The sequence below is a fragment of the Fomitopsis serialis genome (assembly GCF_022376445.1).
Source record: "Fomitopsis serialis strain Sig1Antser10 chromosome Unknown B0H18scaffold_1, whole genome shotgun sequence".
Lineage (NCBI taxonomy): Eukaryota > Fungi > Basidiomycota > Agaricomycetes > Polyporales > Fomitopsidaceae > Fomitopsis > Fomitopsis serialis.
Genome location: NW_025954961.1, coordinates 1,473,635 through 1,486,504, shown reverse-complemented (window position 1 = coordinate 1,486,504; position 12,870 = coordinate 1,473,635). Strand labels below are relative to the sequence as shown.

At 56.3% G+C, this 12,870-nt stretch overlaps 7 protein-coding genes across 7 annotated transcripts; 4 read left to right on the top strand and 3 right to left on the bottom strand.

Moving 5' to 3' along the window:
• Nucleotides 1-12: 12 nt before the first annotated feature.
• On the bottom strand, nucleotides 13-2,170 carry B0H18DRAFT_967898 (uncharacterized protein). The gene is made up of 2 exons (XM_048043453.1): nucleotides 1,671-2,170; nucleotides 13-1,621 (listed from the first exon to the last, which is right to left on the bottom strand). Exons 1-2 carry the CDS (start codon nucleotides 2,136-2,138, stop codon nucleotides 101-103), a joined length of 1,989 nt encoding a protein of 662 aa, XP_047901409.1. The 5' UTR covers nucleotides 2,139-2,170; the 3' UTR covers nucleotides 13-100.
• Nucleotides 2,171-2,283: 113 nt separating this feature from the next.
• B0H18DRAFT_967893 (NDUFA12-domain-containing protein) lies at nucleotides 2,284-3,011 on the top strand. Its single transcript, XM_048043452.1, has 5 exons — nucleotides 2,284-2,432; nucleotides 2,491-2,540; nucleotides 2,594-2,622; nucleotides 2,681-2,797; nucleotides 2,853-3,011. Exons 1-5 carry the CDS (start codon nucleotides 2,317-2,319, stop codon nucleotides 2,958-2,960), a joined length of 420 nt encoding a protein of 139 aa, XP_047901408.1. The 5' UTR covers nucleotides 2,284-2,316; the 3' UTR covers nucleotides 2,961-3,011.
• On the bottom strand, nucleotides 2,845-4,716 carry B0H18DRAFT_20054 (NAD dehydrogenase). The gene is made up of 6 exons (XM_048037081.1): nucleotides 4,693-4,716; nucleotides 4,564-4,631; nucleotides 4,462-4,501; nucleotides 4,312-4,411; nucleotides 4,230-4,258; nucleotides 2,845-4,161 (listed from the first exon to the last, which is right to left on the bottom strand). The coding sequence occupies exons 2-6, from the start codon at nucleotides 4,618-4,620 to the stop codon at nucleotides 2,999-3,001; spliced, it is 1,389 nt and encodes a 462-aa protein (XP_047901407.1). The 5' UTR covers nucleotides 4,621-4,631; nucleotides 4,693-4,716; the 3' UTR covers nucleotides 2,845-2,998.
• Nucleotides 4,717-4,952: 236 nt separating this feature from the next.
• Nucleotides 4,953-7,376, top strand: B0H18DRAFT_1081192 (40S ribosomal protein S7; the record flags this gene model as incomplete). The annotated part of the gene is made up of 8 exons (XM_048031352.1): nucleotides 4,953-5,118; nucleotides 5,169-5,330; nucleotides 5,391-5,680; nucleotides 5,736-6,178; nucleotides 6,446-6,501; nucleotides 6,653-6,911; nucleotides 6,972-7,199; nucleotides 7,256-7,376. 8 exons carry the CDS (start codon nucleotides 4,953-4,955, stop codon nucleotides 7,374-7,376), a joined length of 1,725 nt encoding a protein of 574 aa, XP_047901406.1.
• A 270-nt stretch (nucleotides 7,377-7,646) lies between these two features.
• B0H18DRAFT_967876 (P-loop containing nucleoside triphosphate hydrolase protein) lies at nucleotides 7,647-9,662 on the top strand. The gene is made up of 5 exons (XM_048043451.1): nucleotides 7,647-7,897; nucleotides 7,969-8,138; nucleotides 8,194-8,287; nucleotides 8,354-8,920; nucleotides 8,975-9,662. The coding sequence occupies exons 1-5, from the start codon at nucleotides 7,816-7,818 to the stop codon at nucleotides 9,178-9,180; spliced, it is 1,119 nt and encodes a 372-aa protein (XP_047901405.1). The 5' UTR covers nucleotides 7,647-7,815; the 3' UTR covers nucleotides 9,181-9,662.
• A 126-nt stretch (nucleotides 9,663-9,788) lies between these two features.
• B0H18DRAFT_866729 (alport syndrome) lies at nucleotides 9,789-10,633 on the top strand (the record flags this gene model as incomplete). The annotated part of the gene is made up of 4 exons (XM_048039804.1): nucleotides 9,789-9,940; nucleotides 9,987-10,175; nucleotides 10,234-10,323; nucleotides 10,405-10,633. The coding sequence occupies 4 exons, from the start codon at nucleotides 9,789-9,791 to the stop codon at nucleotides 10,631-10,633; spliced, it is 660 nt and encodes a 219-aa protein (XP_047901404.1).
• A 55-nt stretch (nucleotides 10,634-10,688) lies between these two features.
• Nucleotides 10,689-12,776, bottom strand: B0H18DRAFT_19981 (uncharacterized protein). The gene is made up of 2 exons (XM_048037077.1): nucleotides 12,599-12,776; nucleotides 10,689-12,549 (listed from the first exon to the last, which is right to left on the bottom strand). Exon 2 carries the CDS (start codon nucleotides 12,527-12,529, stop codon nucleotides 10,745-10,747), a length of 1,785 nt encoding a protein of 594 aa, XP_047901403.1. The 5' UTR covers nucleotides 12,530-12,549; nucleotides 12,599-12,776; the 3' UTR covers nucleotides 10,689-10,744.
• Between the last annotated feature and the right edge of the window lie 94 nt (nucleotides 12,777-12,870).

Below are 12,870 nucleotides of genomic sequence, written 5' to 3'. Positions count from 1 at the left end.
CTTCAGAATTCAATCCTTCTCAAAGATGTTGCCCTCCTACGCATAGAATACAGCGAATACATCGAGATGCAGACAACAGTGTCTCATAAAGGACGCCCGACTATCGTTTCGTCGAGCGTGATCCCGCTGTCCGCCGTACAGTCATGTCGTAGTCTACGAAGCTGTTCGTTGCAGCGAGACTACGTTCCCCACCCAACGGGTTCTCCGCGAGGAAAGGTGTTGACACCGGATGATCGGACTCGCGAGCTACGCGCAGCAGACCCTTCGCTCTGGCTCTCATCCTCAACCACCGCCCCTCCTCCGGCGTGTGGCTCTCACGCTCGGCATCCTTTGGGACAACCTTGTCGATGACCGTAACGACGTCCTCCGCCAGCCTCGAAGCGTAGAAGCGCATGTTGTTGGCGACATTCTGCCGTGTGTTCGCCGTGGGATCGAATCTTCGGTTCTCCGGGTGCGGGTAGAACCAGCTCGGGTCCACAATTTCGACCATCCGCAGGCATTGGCGCATGTTGGCGACATCGCCCGAGGTGAGGGCCGTGCGCACGAGATGGGAGAGGAAGACCGTGTCGGGAAGTCTGGTCCGCCCCTCGGGGATGTCCAGGTGAGGCTGCAATTGATCGTCGTTCGTCGCTGGAGCGCCGTCCGCGAAGTCAGCGACGCGGTAGCCCGTAAGGACCTCGAAAGTGTGCGACGCGAGCGCCCAGTTGCCCGTTCGATAACAGCAGCTCAGGACAACGTCGAAGTGTTCCCGCCGTGGTTGAAGCTGGTCGGAGCGACCCACGATGGCCCACTCTTTGAGGAGCCACAGCAGAGTGTCCAGAGCTTGTCTGGCTTCGTAGTCATCGTTGTTCATCATGGCAAGCGACGCATGAGCTCGGAGAACGGATTCAACGTGGGCCTCGGTAATGATAGATCCTTGGGTAGATGAAACGGGTCGCTGCAACACTTCGTGGAAGAAGTGGACCGTGAGGCGATACTTCTGCGAGGAATTACAGAGGTGCAACACTTGCGCGAAACTATGTCCCTCCAGCGCGACGACGGGTGGCTTTGGTGACTCGCCAGGTTTGGCAAGGCCCAGATAGTCGCGTATGATGTCAAAGGCGAGGAGGTGATCGGAGGGGCTGCTATGTGAAAGAGCGTAAAGCATCTCCCTGACGTGGTAACTGTCCACCTGCGCAGGTGGGTTCTTCTCGATGAACTTGAGAAGCCGCCGCCAAAGGAGTTTCGCCTGGGCTGCGTTCTCCTTTCTCACAGCAGACTGGGCGTCGGGAGAAAGTCCGATAGGATGTCGCATACAGACCGCCTGCAGCATAGCGCTGTGAACTAGGAGGTCAGGTGCCATTGGCCCTTCCTCGTCCATAGCGTTGAAGACGTCGAACATAAGCTGGTGCTGCCCAGCAGTGCCTAAGATACGGAGGTACGCTCTCGTAGGTGCTGTGCTGAGCTCGTCGCTTGCTGGATCAACCACCTTGAAATGGGCAGCATACTTCAGGTAATCATCGTGAAGCTTGCCGACTTGCTGCAGCAGCTTTGCGTGCAACGTCCAGTCCTTTACGGCGATAAAGGCTGCAAACATCGTGGCGTACGTCTTGATGTTTGGCACGAAGCCACGTCTTTTCATCTGGGAACGTCTGAGGATGGAAGCTGATATGCGAAGACGAGAAACATACATCGATGTAAAGCCGGTATGACAACTGGTACCGCTCCTTGCGCAACGCGGCTTGTATCATGGTATTCCAGACCGCTTCATTCTGGGCATCGAGAGGCATGCTTTGTAGGTGCGTTATAGCGTCATCCAGCTTTCCTTCACGGCACAGCTGCTGTAAGCGAGACGACAATGCATAGGGACGCAGTAATGGTCGCTCTGAGGATGGGAAACCGCGACTTTTCGCAGCTTTGGGGACTAGGGGGCGCAAGATACGGGTTGGTCCATCTTCGTGGGTTTCTGTGTCCTTTCTGTGAGCGTACTGCCTACGAGGTGAAGATTGCGGTGGTTGTAACCCCCGCGGGCGGTCAGGTTTCGGACGGCCTGTTTGGATGCTGGTGGAGAGCAAGCGCGAGCCTGCTGCGGAGGAGGGTAGAGACGCTCTGAGGCTGCTGGAGGTAGCATGCACGGAGGACGAGGCACTGCGTATCATGGAGAGCAGAGTGGTGGAACACTCTGCAAGCGGCGACACCGACAGCGCGATTTGCTCGCCTGTCTCAGTGTCTGCAGGCGCTCACTCGGTTCTCTTACGTAAGCACCCCGCCTCGGAGTCGCCGGCGAGTCTGCGAGTCTGCGACCATCAAGTCTCCGACAGTTGCGCCTGGCCAGGAATGGTCTCCCTCGCTCGAACTATACGCTCCATCCGCAGGGTCGGTCTGAAGGAATGGTGGCATCAGATGCAGTATATCGGCGATGCCAAGTCGGGGAAGTTCATGGGCAGGGACCAGTGCGTAACGCTGTCGAGGCTACTGCAGCTGAGGAGCAGATCTGACTGCGTCGCGCAGGTTCGGAAACCGCTACTTTGAGAACCTGAATGCGGAGGAGGAAGTCCCTGGTGAGTGCAGTCATGGACTCAGGACGAGAGCTGTCCTGACTAGAATCGCACAGGTCGTCACCGATGGGTTGACTTCTCGCAGGTATGGGTTTACCATGTGCACCCTCAGTCTAGCTCGAGTGGGCTCACTCTGCATGCAGCATGACTTCAATGCCACCCAAGTCCCACCCGAATGGCACGCATGGTTGCACCAGATTCGCAAGGATCCTCCCCCCGAAGACCGGATCATGCAGAACCTCTCTCCTCCGTGGAAGGCAGTAAGCACTTATCAATCTCCTTATTTGCTGCAATGATACTCATGTTCTCAAAAAGCCGTACCACGAGAACTTGACCGGCACGAGGGGCGCGTACAAATCTTACAACACGACGAAGCCCAAATACGAGGCTTGGGAGCCGAAGGTTGCTCAGCGGGGTGCATAGACACGACTGTACTCTCCGTCCGGATATAATACACTGTTTTACTCCTTTGCTTGTCCATTTTCTCCGCAGAGCATGTCCTCCACGACCTTCTCCGCAATCGCCAGACTCGATGTCAGCCCGGGACTCTCGATCCCCAGCAGGCTGATCATCGGTGTGCGTACCCTTCCGGGATCCATATGAGGGCCCAGGAACGTGTGTGGATAGTGCGTGTGGAACTCAAAGTCTCGGAACCCGCCCTGCGGTCCGACCAACTTCGGTCTGACACCACAGTAGTCCGGCTGGAAGCCTTCTGAATTGACCTCGGGTAGGTATTGCTTGACCGCGTCGATCATCTGTCCCATCCTGCTTTCGTCTGGGATGAGATGATTCTGCCAAAAATCGGGATCAGCGTCGTCAACGAGGTCGCTGTCGGTCTGAGAAGATGGAGGCTGAAGCCAGTCGAGATCGGGTCCAAACTTGATTTTGCCTTGCATGTCGAGAGTGAGGTGCGTGCCTAGCGACTGAAAGCCGTGAACGGTGCGTCCAGTATCAGGGCACGGGTATATGAGATGAGAGACATTCTTGATGCCCGGTCCTCGGTACGATGCATACGAACCTCGACCGTAGTACATAGGGATGCGGGACTGCTTCGGCAGCAGGGAGTTCAGGATGAGATGTGCGGCAAGACCTGAGCAGTTGATGATATTCCGAGCGAGCATTGCGTCGCTGTCTCCTTCTCCCGTAACCGTTTGTACCACCCAGCCACTATCTTGCAGCTCTGAGCCTGAGCTCGTATCCGGCTTGTATGGATCGACTCGAACGACGCGCGTTTGGTACGCTACCTCGCCGCCTCCATCGGTGACGCAGGCCTCGAAGCTGTCCATGAGCTCATGGGAATCCACGATGCCCGTATCTGGGCTCCATAGTGCTGCTACGATACTTTTGGACAGGTCAGGCTCGAGCTCCCGTGTTTGCTCCCCGCTGATCAGTTGTGTCGGTAACGCTGCGGTCTGTGCCAGAGACGGGGGAGAATGCAGGGGCCAGCCCATCTTGCCGGCCTTCGCATGAAGGCCCTCGATGTATGGTCGCTGATCGTCACGCGCTACGACCAGTTTGCCAACCTTCTTGTAAGGGACATTGTGTTCGCGGCAATACTCGTACATGAGATGCCTTCCTCGGATGCATAGGCGCGTCTTCAGCGAGTCGCCAGGGTAGTATAGACCTGGCCGTAAATGGGAGTGTCGTACCATTGAGTCGATGACTCGTGTGCCGTAATAACTGAAGGCTCACCGGCGTGAACAACCTCCGAGTTCCGAGAACTGGTGCCGCTTCACATGAGAAACGAGGTAGCAGTGCTGCATGACGGAAATACCTGATTTCTTCTCCTGCCCTCTCATGCCTTTCGACCAGGAATGTCGATTTGGACGGGAACGTCCGAACCAATTGACGGGCAATAGCCAAGCCCACTACACCTGGTAGAGAAGGTGGGTGGCAATCAGCAGAAGCTGAGAGGCCTACTTACCTCCGCCAATAACCAAGTAGTCGACAGCAAACTCGGGGTTCTACTGAAAGCCAACAGTTAGCCAGCCGTGGCCTAACCGCATCAATCGAGACTGAGACGAGCCTTGTACGCATATCGTCCGTTACCATTGAGGGCTGCCACCAAGCCTCTGACATTCATGACGCGTATGGCTAAGGAGTTATCGACGTTAGAGAGACAGTTCAATGGGAAGGAGGCAGAATATCAACTTGCGTCGACTCGTGCAGCGGAGGGTGCCGCCAGAGAGCCGCCAGAGTCGGGAGACATGGCTCCCCGTTCCTTCTCACCGGCCCGATGAGTCGTGAGTGACGTGATGCCGATCGGATCTCGATGAGCGATCTCGATCGTATACACCGGTCATGGCCAGTCATCCGAGTTGAAAACCAGCTTTCCTCCTTCCTTACACCTTGCCATTCGAGCTTGACCATTGTCGACTCTCTGTCTAGAAAATCAGGCCTAATCTACCCTCAATTATGTCGGGATCATCACATGTCCCGTTGCCTCAGCCCGCTCCGATCGAGGAGAAACTAGCGGCATTCGATTCGGTCCCTCTCTTCATGAAATCATTGCCTGAGGATTCGCTGGAAGATCCGACAGTAGCAGCATTACAGAGCCTAGCGCATGAAGGGACATCAGACGGTACGTCTGTAAGATCTGATGTCCTATTACATGTTGATGTCCATATCCAGAAATCGCACAGAACTTCAAAGAGCAAGGAAATGACTACTTCAAAGGGAAACGTTACCGGGAGGCTCTTGGGTTTTATGCGCAGGGAATAGATGCCAAGCCAACCGATCCTGTTCTCACCGAGGCACTCCTATGCAACCGAGCAGCATGTAACCAGGAATTGAGTGAGCGGATGTTGTCTGCATGTGCGTATTCAGTCGGCTGACTAGCTCTACACCACGAAGTGAACTACGGCTCGGTGCTGAAGGACTGCTCGAAAGCCATCATGACAAACCCACGCTCGTCGAAGGCACATTATCGGTCAGCACTGGCCCTCATGGCCCTCGAACGATTCGATGAAGCCATTGATTGCTGTGACCGCTGCTTACAATTCGACGAGAAGAACAAGGACGTGAGAGCGTTACGTCAAAAGGCAGAGAATCAGAAGACTGCCAAGGAGAAGAGAGAGAGGGAGAGGCAGGAGCGGATCCGCAAAGAGCAAGAACACAAACGGAGACTAGAAGCAGCTTTCAAGGTGAGTAGTTACGAGAGAACGCGCCACCAATAGTGCCTGATTGCGGCCTCCATAGGAACGGAACTTGATTGTCATCTCACCGCCGAACGGAGCTTCCGAGAACCCCTACGCGCCGTCATTTGACCCAGAGGATCCGACCAACAGTACCCTCATTGTCCCCGTCTTTTTCCTATACCCTCAGTATGCAACATCCGACGTCATTTCGCACTTCGTCGAGGACACGCAATTCTCAGCACACCTGGCGGCCATGTTCCCCCCGGAGGCACCTGAGCCTCACTGGGACAAGAATCACGAATACCCTGCTGACAAGTTGGTCGTGTACGCCATGACAAGTAGGAAGCGCCTATTGAAGATCGGCAAGAAGATGACGTTGAGGGACGTGTTCAAGGCATCTAAGGAAAAGGAGGGGCAGCCGAAGGATGGACTCGAGCTCAAGGATGGGTGCTTGACGTTCGTGGTACTGCCGAAGGGCGCGACAGAGACAAACTGGGTAGAGGAGTTCAAGAAAAGCAGAGATAATAATTGAGTTGTGTCGACGACATTGAATAATTGTAGGCATCATAGAGAGCGCGAGACATACCACCAGGGATTGTCACGCATGCACATACCATGAAACAACAAATTCGGCAACATGAAGTAGAACTGAACACAGAAGGCAGTGGCAGGTTCTGTTGTGCTGCGTTGAATGGAGGCGAGGTTGAGCGCCGGACTATCGCCGCTTTCGGGGTCCCCGCGCTTGTTCACTCACGTGCGCTAACCTGCCAGCATCGACTGCACCACGAAAATCACCGCATCCCAAGTCAACGACGGCGGTAGGCACGGTGAGTACACGATCCTCCTCGAATTGCTGCTGGAGACGGTCTTGGAGATGGTCCCGAGAGTTGTGCAGGCGAAAGGAGCGAGACACTCGGTGGAAAGGGATGGATGGCTGGGCGGACGACTGGATGCTGACCCTGTGCGTATCCTTTACAGGTCCCTCAAGCTTCAAGATGTCGGTACAGCACAAGATCTTCCGCACGGCCAACGCCCCCACCACTCCTCCCGATGAGACGGAGATCAGCGTCGCGCAGGCGATAATCGACCTCGAGAACAACGTTCCCGAGCTCAAGTCTGAGCTGCGACCTCTCCAGATCTCTGCCGCCCGTGAAGTTGACGTTCGCGGTGGCAAGAAGGCCATCGTTGTTTTCGTCCCGGTACCTCAGCTCAAGGCCTTCCACAAGGTCCAACAAAGGTACGTTGCACCCGAGTTATGCAAGTCATTGAATCTGACTTGAAGTCGATCTCTATGAAGGCTGACCCGGGAACTCGAGAAGAAGTTCTCGGACCGTCACGTCGTGTTTGTTGCCCAGCGCCGGATGCTGCGCAAGCCCACCCGTACTTCTCGCGTCAAGCAGAAGAGGCCTCGTAGCCGCACCCTCACGAACGTCCACGAGAAGATCCTCGAGGACCTCGTCTTCCCCACAGAGATCGTTGGCAAGCGGACGCGTGTCGCTGTTGACGGCTCAAAACTCCTCAAAGTGTACGTGGCAGTGGGCCTACTCAGTGCAGCACGAGCGCTGATCGGGTTGTTTGCAGGTTCCTCGACTCCAAGGATGCGACATCACTCGAGTACAAGCTCGACTCGTTCTCGTCCGTCTACCGCCGCCTTACGGGCAAGGATGTCGTGTTCGAGTTCCCGGTGCAGGCACAGGATTAGGGAGTCTGTTGTGTCAGGTGGACGGTGTGGGAGGTCTATGATGATATGCCGCCGCGTTACCAAAATGTACCCCATGCGCCCGCTGTTCTATGAGCATGTCCATTGATTTCATTTCCGCGCTGCATTGAATGGCCCGTCGGTGGTAGAGAGCGATGTTATCTCGGCTGCGACGCTAGGTCCGCCAGCCTCTAGACGCCTTGTCCGGCGCACATACGCGAGCACGTGTGGTCGCGTGGCCGTGTTCCTGTTGCTCCGTATCCTAATCCGGACCGCCACCGCGATAGGCTGCCGTACTACGCCCTGGTCCGAGCGCTGAGCTGTAGGCTCTCTCTGCCATAATACCCTTCCTCGCATTGCGTGCTGCCCCCCTCCCCTCCTTTCCCCCGCCCTGCCCCCGTGGCCCCGTCTCCCTGCTTGCGACGGTTGGTTTGCTATAGGAATGGCCTATGCACGCAACCCATACTCCAAGTCCAGATATGACCAGGGCATTGACGCGAAGATCGTTATTATGGGCAACACAGGTAAATTCACCGCATGCCCGCATGCTATTCGGCGGCACTTCAATGGTCTCACGACACACTCCCCGCTCTAGGTGTTGGCAAGACCAGCTTGTTACACCGGTATACCCAAAACAAATTCGATCCTAAGAACACGACCTCTACGACCGGTGCATTCTTCGTAACGAAGAAGGTCTACGTGGATGGCATCAAAGTCCGATTGCAGTTGTGGGATACAGCGGGACAGGAGAGGTTCCGAAGTATGGTGCGTTTGCAACTCCGTATGCTGCTGGCCAGACGGTCCTGATCGCGTCTCCAAGGCACCCATGTACTACCGGGGTGCTAACGCTGCACTCTTGCTTTATGATATCACCAACGCCTCCAGCTTTGACGATGTGCGCGGATGGCTTGAAGGTGCGTCACGATCATCCTGGGTCGGTACCGCAAGCTGCAGGCACCTGATGGAATCATAAATCCCAGAACTGAAGAAGAATTGCGATCCCGACTTGATTATCTACATTGTCGGTGCCAAAGCCGACCTTCAACATAAGCGACAGATCACTTCAGACCTAGCCCGTCTCTCACTACACACTTGGTTCCCTCCGCCTCGTCCACCCAGTCCTCCCGCTCCACCACCCCCATCCACCTTCTCGTATATCCGCCCGCGCTTCACATCATTCCCTAGCATGCGCCCGGTTCCGCAGGCGAAACCGCCGCTACCACCGCCACCGGAGCTGGACGACACTAATCCTCGGGCGACTGCTATGAAACGGTCTCATACAACTGCGGTGACTCGACCGCGAGCCAAAAGCGGTAGCCTCTTGAGCTTTCCTAGCGCGGACCCTACAGTGGATAGCGCGATCCGCGCCCCCACTTCGCGTCTCGAGACGCAATTCGGCTTCCGGACCGCAGGCTGGAGCCAGGTAGCGGACGGGAGCAGCAATAGTATGGACGAGGAAGACGAAGAGACAGACGAGGCTAGTGACCAGGAGTGGGGCCTGAACAAGGGCATGGAATTGTTCGAGGTCTCTGCCAAGGATGACACCGGTACGTGCTGACCAATATCTACTTCTCGTAGAAATGCTAACGGATGGGTGACAGGCATTCAGCAACTCTTCGACTCCCTGATAGGTGCTATCATTGCACGAAAGGACCGCATCGAAGAAGAAAACGAAGTCAAGAAGAGAGACAGCGTGTATCTCACTTGCCCCACGACGCCGATGTGGGCGGCCCAGGCCGAGGAGGAGGAGGCGCGCGAGAAAGCGCAACAAGCGGCGGGAACTTCGTGGAGTTGCTGCTCGACATGACACCCTTCGCATGACTCTGGTCCTGCCCCCGCGTCTCTGGCCTTCCTGACATCGCTTCCCCCACGCTCGGAGTGCTCTCCTCCCATCTCCATCCATTACGATCTTTGCCGCCGACTGTGCTCGCCTCCGCTTACGCCCCGCCCATCCTCTCATGACCCATGGATCTCACATGCCCTCACGTCTTCCCCATCACCTCCTGGACGTCCTCTCTACGTCCCCCCACTGGTCAGATATCCTCATGTCGTATCTTATGTTATGGTTTCTTTGATTTATCCTCTTCAGATGCTCGTCATGTCGTAGCATACATCATACCTTGTCAATAGTGATGCCCGCACTCAGAGACGATAACAGTAGGACTCTCTGTCTCTCTGTTCTCGTGTACGCTCTTGTATTGTAGTAGTCTCCAGTTACTTTCTGCTGTCCTTTCGCTCTACATAGCCTAGATTATGGGCGTCTATGCATGGTTTTCTTAGTGCTCCTGATCGGGCGATCTTACCCAGTGAACCACTCGAGTGATCCTCTGTACATACTCCCGAGGCCCCTGCTTTCTTGCGCTATCTTCAGCGGGCCCGTCGTTCGGCTTTAGCTGGCTGCAGAATCGACCAGCCATGGCTCTCATCCCACCGAACCCAGCCGTTGACCTCGTAGAGGACGACGAGACCGTCTGCACCAGGGAGCATTGCTTCCGGTGCTTCGATGCGCTCTTCTGCGCGCTGACTGGGCACAGGGCCCTCGAACCTAAGTTCCCGGACGAGAAATAGTACGTCCAGGCAGTGCACATACCAGTCGGTGCTCATCGTTCGCAGCCAGCTCTTTGTCACCTGGAATACCAGGTCGTCGCGCCCCGGACGGCCGCCCCGGCTGAGAGGCTGCATCGGGACGTTTGAGGCGATCCCAATACGAGAGGGCCTGGCCGAGTATGCCCTGATCAGTGCGTTCCAAGACCATCGATTCAGGAAGATAGAAGAGCGCGAGTTGGAGACTCTAGAATGCGGGTGAGTGGATGTGCGGAGCCATGGCTTGTCGAGGAGAGGACCTGATTGGTCCGTGTAGGGTCTCCCTCCTGACAGACTTCGAGGATGGTTCGTCGTATCTAGACTGGACTATCGGAGTGCACGGCGTCCGCATCTCGTTCCCGCATCCGTCGCTACTCCCCGCCGGACCTGCGTCTCCTTCCGAGGCGCCCTCTCCTTACGCATCCTCCACCTCTATACCGACTAGAAGCGCACTGAAGCACACGTTTTCTGCCACATACCTGCCACAGATCGCCCCCGAGCAAGGTTGGGATAAGATCGAGACCATCGACAGCGCCATCCACAAGGCAGGCTGGACTGGTCGCATCACCGAGGATATCCGACGTAGCGTGAAGCTGCGCCGATACCAGAGCCGGAAGTACACCGTCAGCTGGGAGGAGTACGTCCAGTGGCGGACGGAGAATGGCGGTGCGATGTAATTGTCATCAGTTTCGCAGCATGGACTACCATCTACCATACCTCCCTCTCATCTGTACCACATCGCACACCAGAACGACTTCTGTACACTGTATGTATTATGGATGGTTGTACTAGCTACCCTTTTGGTCACTCTCATAGATCCTCTTTCTAAATCGCTCCAACCTGCCTCCCTGGTACTCGCCGAACCTTTCAGTGAGCTTCTCCCAGACGCGACGCAGCTTCCAATTGGCGTGCCCACTCAGCACGTCGAAGGCGGTCAAGATCCAGAAGACCGTCCGCTCACTGGGTCGAACGTCATGCGGCAATCTCATGAACGTGTCGAACAGCGCCTGCAGGTTCTCCATCGTCCACCGAGGAGTGGCCAGCCGCTGGGTCAGAGGGCCGGCTCGTTTCAGCAGCGCAGCGTCCTTGCCACCGTGTCGGACGAACCCAAGGAAGATGGCCCGGAAAGCGGGGAGGGTGGGCGACTTGTCAGTGCGGGAGGGATCGTCGTCCGGGAGGCTCTGGTCCAAGAAGCCCAACTGCTCGTTCACCGTCATCATCTCCCTGAAGACCTCGAGTGACCGAGAGAGGTCTCCATGATACGCGTGGCACTGGATGAGAGTGTAGTATGTGATAGCGTTGGGCTTGATGGTCAAAGGGATTTCCAGCCCTTCCGTAAATGTAAGCTGCCGGATCGCCGCCTGGATATCATGTTCGCCCACTTCATCTTCGGGAATGAGGTTGTGTCGCACAACACGATACAGGAGCGAGGCGATATCAAGGCGACCAGCACGAGCATATGCCCATACGCACGCGTTAACGCCGTCCAGTCCGAGCTCGAGCCCTTGCTCACGGATCTTCGACAGGATCGCGCGGACACCAGTAAGGTCGTTCGTGCGGGCGTAGTACCTGACCAGGGAAAGATACGTGATGCGGTTTGGGGGGATATCAGACGCCTCGAGAATACCTCTGGCGTGGCGCAAGATCGAGTGCTGAAGGGTACGACCAGCTATGTGGAGGAGCGTCGTATACGTGACAATATCCGGCGTCGCAGATTTCTGGCTTCCTGCCCCTCCGTCCGGGACATGTCTATGACCGTTGGATGTCGAGCCAGGTGCCTTCGACTCAATCATATCACGGTACACATCCAAGGCCGCCTTGAAGTCCTCCGGCCGGGTTTTACGCCAGCCCTTCCCCGCACAGTCGATGAGCAGGTTCCACTCCCAGGCATGGACATTGCCACCGCTCTTGTACAATGTAGAGAGTACCGACAGCAACCGGAGGAAGAGCGTTCGCGTGCGGGGTTTGACCTTCGACAGGAGGCGCGCCAGTCGGTGTAGGCGTGCATAGTAGCGTACGGATGGAGTGTCCTCAGGTAGCGGCATGGTGGACAAGCGTTGATATGCTTCCCAGGCCTCTTCCACCTCCTCCGTCGTGTCCATGACATACTCCAATTCCGCACGGCTTGTCTCTTCGGTGGACTCGGCCGGAGATGGCGAGTCCGTGAACACTTCCGTTGACGTGCTGGCCTCTGGGAGACTGTCTGACACAATTGCAGCGAAAGCGGGAGAAAATGCCTCGTGGACTGTCTTCGCCTGGCCTTCGCGTACACCCATCGACGTCGGGCGTCGTCCGTGCGTCTGCAATCTCCTGTGGGTCGAAAAGACGAGGCTAGGGACATTGCGACTGTCAAGGTTTCCGGTTTCAGGTGACATTGGCGACATTGGCGACATAGGTCGTTGGGAAGAGTCTGTAGGAGCACCAGTGAGAGGATCCTCTCCATGGAAAGGGTGTTGCGGTCGATCGCTACTCTCCGTCGTTTGGTAGGCCGCTGTTGAGACGTATCGATGCAGTGGCGAGAATAGGAAGCGCGACTTGTCATGACGGAGGCCCAGAGAGGACACTCTCAGCATCAATGGACTATGCAGTCATGCTGTATGAGGTTTAGAAACTGGGCACATCCAGACCACTACGAGACCGACCATGCACGTACCGCGATGCGATGAGCGACTACGACAAGCGACCTCTAACGTGTCCACCACCTGGTCACCGTCAGCTGGTCTCGACACGAGTCTAGAGGGCGAGGGCAAGCGGACGCTGTGGCCAGGTGTGTTGTGCTGTCGCTGCACGCGGTCGACAGAGAGCAAGAAAACTCGGATAAGCGCCGTCTCGCGCTTTCCGGCACAACGCGGGCCAATCACCACGAGCCTCACTGTCAGGACAGCGATGTTTCTGTGACATTCACTCCCAACTT

What these genes read in the sequence shown, in the direction of transcription:
- B0H18DRAFT_967898 (XM_048043453.1), bottom strand. Translation starts at nt 2,138, where the DNA reads ATGATACGCAGTGCCTCGTCCTCCGTGCATGCTACCTCCAGCAGCCTC. An exon ending in CATACCGGCTTTACATCGAT is followed by an intron (nt 1,622 to 1,670) that starts GTATGTTTCTCG and finishes AGACGTTCCCAG; the next exon opens with ATGAAAAGACGTGGCTTCGT.
- B0H18DRAFT_967893 (XM_048043452.1), top strand. Translation starts at nt 2,317, where the DNA reads ATGGTCTCCCTCGCTCGAACTATACGCTCCATCCGCAGGGTCGGTCTG. An exon ending in AAGTTCATGGGCAGGGACCA is followed by an intron (nt 2,433 to 2,490) that starts GTGCGTAACGCT and finishes TGCGTCGCGCAG; the next exon opens with GTTCGGAAACCGCTACTTTG. An exon ending in TGCGGAGGAGGAAGTCCCTG is followed by an intron (nt 2,541 to 2,593) that starts GTGAGTGCAGTC and finishes AGAATCGCACAG; the next exon opens with GTCGTCACCGATGGGTTGAC.
- B0H18DRAFT_20054 (XM_048037081.1), bottom strand. Translation starts at nt 4,620, where the DNA reads ATGAATGTCAGAGGCTTGGTGGCAGCCCTCAATGGTAACGGACGATAT. An exon ending in CTACTTGGTTATTGGCGGAG is followed by an intron (nt 4,412 to 4,461) that starts GTAAGTAGGCCT and finishes CTTCTCTACCAG; the next exon opens with GTGTAGTGGGCTTGGCTATT. An exon ending in AGGGCAGGAGAAGAAATCAG is followed by an intron (nt 4,259 to 4,311) that starts GTATTTCCGTCA and finishes AAGCGGCACCAG; the next exon opens with TTCTCGGAACTCGGAGGTTG.
- B0H18DRAFT_967876 (XM_048043451.1), top strand. Translation starts at nt 7,816, where the DNA reads ATGGCCTATGCACGCAACCCATACTCCAAGTCCAGATATGACCAGGGC. An exon ending in CGTTATTATGGGCAACACAG is followed by an intron (nt 7,898 to 7,968) that starts GTAAATTCACCG and finishes TCCCCGCTCTAG; the next exon opens with GTGTTGGCAAGACCAGCTTG. An exon ending in AGGAGAGGTTCCGAAGTATG is followed by an intron (nt 8,139 to 8,193) that starts GTGCGTTTGCAA and finishes CGCGTCTCCAAG; the next exon opens with GCACCCATGTACTACCGGGG.
- B0H18DRAFT_19981 (XM_048037077.1), bottom strand. Translation starts at nt 12,529, where the DNA reads ATGCTGAGAGTGTCCTCTCTGGGCCTCCGTCATGACAAGTCGCGCTTC.